This window comes from Elaeis guineensis, chromosome 2 (genome assembly GCF_000442705.2).
Source record: "Elaeis guineensis isolate ETL-2024a chromosome 2, EG11, whole genome shotgun sequence".
NCBI lineage: Eukaryota > Viridiplantae > Streptophyta > Magnoliopsida > Arecales > Arecaceae > Elaeis > Elaeis guineensis.
The window spans coordinates 105,528,463-105,532,227 of NC_025994.2; the positions used below are offsets into that span (position 1 = coordinate 105,528,463).

The 3,765-nt window shown below is 36.1% G+C and overlaps 1 protein-coding gene across 1 annotated transcript in view; it reads left to right on the top strand.

Moving 5' to 3' along the window:
- The first annotated feature begins 2,631 nt into the window (after positions 1-2,631).
- The window catches only part of LOC105046218 (uncharacterized), a 7,105-nt gene continuing 5,971 nt past the window's right edge, over positions 2,632-3,765 (top strand). The window contains exons 1-3 of the mRNA XM_029266188.2: positions 2,632-2,933; positions 3,028-3,178; positions 3,257-3,343. Of these exons, the coding sequence (XP_029122021.1) occupies positions 2,731-2,933; positions 3,028-3,178; positions 3,257-3,343 (441 nt within the window). The 5' untranslated portion in view covers positions 2,632-2,730. The remainder of the gene's footprint in view (positions 2,934-3,027; positions 3,179-3,256; positions 3,344-3,765) is intronic.

Genomic DNA, 3,765 nt, shown 5'->3' on the forward strand with positions numbered 1-3,765 from the left:
CCAGTCGGATTTTTAATTTTTTTCTATTTTTATCTTTTTTTTATTGTTGGGTTACTAAGTATTGATATCTCTGCTACAAATATCTCTGTCTCTGCTACAAACTTGTTATAAATCTCAAAACCCTCAAATCCAAAACCCCATAAATCCTAAATCTTAAAAATCCTAAACCCTAAAACCCTGATAAAATCATGGTGTTACTTAAGCTATAGAATTAGAAGCTGCATGACATCTTTGAGGCTGAAAGGCATGGACAATCGAATGCTAACTCATATGCGATGCCAACCGCTCATTGAGGATCAATTCAAAAAATCCTCACAGACAAATATTATACAAAGCAACAATTTTGATTTGAGCTGGATCATGCACATGCAAGAGTGCTGATTATATTATTAAAGTCTTCATTCCAAAGGTCTGTGATGTGAAAAAGGTCTGTGAGTCGTCATCTGTTGATATGATAGTTGAGAATAAATTCACATCACATGATAGGAAAATATTGTTACTTAAGCTAAAGAAGCCGTCTGTTAATCGCCAGCATATAAATTCATCTGCAATTTGAGATAGTGTGATCCCATATGGATATCCCTATACAAGTGCATGAGGATAATATACAAGTTGAGCATCATAAAAATAATGTACAAATATATGAGAATAATGGTGTTAATTGAAACCTACTAAATTAAAAGAAATCTCAAGTTCAAGATGAAACTAATAAAAATATACGATTTCATTTGATAACTAGATGAACACAAAAAAAAAAAAAATACTTACAACAAATCAAATTATATTACTCTAAAAATAAATAAAAAAGATGATGCATCATCGAGTGGAGCTTCATATACTGCAACTAGAAGTCGGAGCCTAATGACCCGTTGTAGAGTCCTATGGAGGTGGAGGAAATTGATGATAAAAATACTGTATGAACTAATCAAATCGTGCAAATCTCTCATCCAGTCGCACATCTGTACATGCAAATCTCGCACTGATAGATATCTCCAATGCATCTATCCGAGTAGATAATGTATGTAGATTAGAAGACTGCTGATTGATTGTGTAGGCTATGTATGCAGAATAGAATGTCTAGACTGATCTCTGTCGGCAAGCCGACCTTCTCCTTCACTATCACTTTTTTCTTCATATATTTCAGACATACGCCTCTATACCCCATCAGTAAATATATACCTTATATGTCTTAGAGATAAGTGATTGTAGGTGTCGGGAGGTCTGAGCTTAATAACTTTATCCTCATCAGTAATAGAGACATGAAAGGCTATGAAGATAGCGGTCATAACAGCTCCATAAGATAAACATGATTTTGGACTTTGAAAATATTCATTTATATAACATACCATTACATATGGCAAGGAAGGGACGGGTCCTTTCTTGTGCCTAATGCCTAAGCGGGAGCACCTCTCTGTCTGCTACTTTTCACTATTCCTCTAGCTGGACTTGAGGCTTTCCTCGAAACTACTTTCCGGGTAAGGTGGAATGACATCATATAAAAATAAAGCGAATAAATTAACCTTATCACTCGAAAGCATCACTCTGAGGAGATAAATATCTAATATGATATATTATCTTTGTGACATCCTTGATAGAAACTTAAATATAAAAATATAATAAATTAGTCTATTTTTCAAGTGGTAATAGATGTGCATTAGGTTTAATGGTTTGATCTAAACAATCATTTTCAAAAATTGTTCTGATACAGGTAAGATAATCTAAATCTCGATGACTTCAACTAGTAAATATTCATCACATCTACCAGAATACCAAGATTTGACTAAGAATACAACTGTCAAACTCAATAATTTTTTCTTTCACATATAATGTAATAGAATAAATTAAACTATTAAAACTAAAATTACTATAAAAATATTTAACTACACTAGGATAGATTGGTTTATTTAATGTAATCATAGTTAGGCAATACATTCTTTCAAATAAAATTTTAATTAAAAAATCATCAAAACTATTTAAATTTACTATTCTTCCTCCTACAACTTTTCTTAGAGAAAAATTAAATCTAAAATTTTCGCTATACTTATTATTCAAAAATAAATCTTCTTTATACCTAAGTGAAAGTTGTTTCTTTTTTTTTTTTTTTTACTCTAACTTTTTTTTCTTCCGATATATCTCCATTTTTTTTTTAAGCCATTAGGTCAATTTTAAGATGGAGATGAGGGTTTGAGGTTGGGATAGATTAGATTGATGAGATATTTCGAATAGATCAATGGAGAGAAATAGAGGCTTAGTTGGGGCATTAAACAAATTGAAACCCTTTGAAATCATGGATGGAACTCATGATTTTAAGTGAAATCAAGGGTTGAAATCAAGGGTTGGATCCACGATTTCACTTAAAATCGTAGTTCCAAGCTGCAGCCTATGATTTTAGATTGCTAGGTTACGGACTCGAAAATGTTGGCTGAACCTATGCCGATGTGGTATTGAAATCATGGGTTAAACATATGATTTTACTGTTGGACGGTAGATCTACAAATATGTTTGTATCCGCTGTATTTTGAGAATAAAGTAATAAAAAAATATTATTTTAAAAAAAATCCAAACCCTCCGGCACAAACCCTGCCGCCTCCCACCACCACCACCATTTTTTTAAACCGCTAGATCTCACCCAATTCACTTTCACAAGGTCAACGTATTGAATTGGCTTCTCTCTGGGTCGATAGTTAGCGATCGCTGTCCGTCGCCGCCCACTCCAACCGACGCAGACAGATGGGGAGGGTGGCGGTGGCGATGGCTGTGGCGGTGCTGGGCATTACAGGTCTGCTGTCTCTCTTCCTCTCCGCCTCATCCGACGTGCAACGGAGGCTGTTGTGCTGCCATCAGGCCTACTTCTTCTTCTCTGCAGTCTCCTCTTCCATCACGACCACCACCGCCGCCGAGGACCCTCACCATGCTCTTCTCCCATTTCACAGGTATGGCGGATATAAATAAAATGCCCGCATATAACATCTGCTCGTTTCTGCGCGAGAAATTGGCTCTGATAAACTGAGGTGGGTTGGGCGACAGCCAAGGTGGAGGGGGACGGCGAATGGGGGAGAACATCGTCAAGAACGAGACCACCACGACCTCCTCCGGTTGGAAGATAGTGAAGGAGGAGTTCACCTTCGCCGCGGGCACTGCCCCTTTCAATAGCTGCCATGCTTCAACCATAGTCCAGGTTGCTCTCTCTCTAGATGTATGTGTCTGATTTGGTAATCGATCTATTGAGGTTCCTAATCGCTCTCTTCTTTCGTAGGTTGACAAGGATGATTTTTTGGTGGCTTACTACGGGGGCACGAAGGAAGGGGCTCCAGATGTCAAGATTTGGCTGCAAAGATATACTGTAGGTCATACATACATACATACGTACGCACGCACAAATGCATATATCAACACATACATATCTACATATGGAGCTATGCATACATATCTGCATATGGAGCAAGATTAGGATCGGATCGATTGGATTTGGATTCAAATTCCATCAGATCAAAACTCTATAATAGAGGTCCTACATTAATGATTGAAGTCGTTGAATGTGATCTATTATCTCAAAACTGCTTGTATACAAAAAATTATATGATTTGGAGACTTTTGTCTATACATCAAGTAGTCAAAAATTAGATAATCTAAATAAAATTAAATTAGATATATTTTTTGATCACTTGATGCATAAGCTACGAATCTTCAACTCATATAATTTTTAGTGTACAAGCAATTTTGAAATAGTAGATCGGCTTAGATCATTGATGTAAAACCCACATT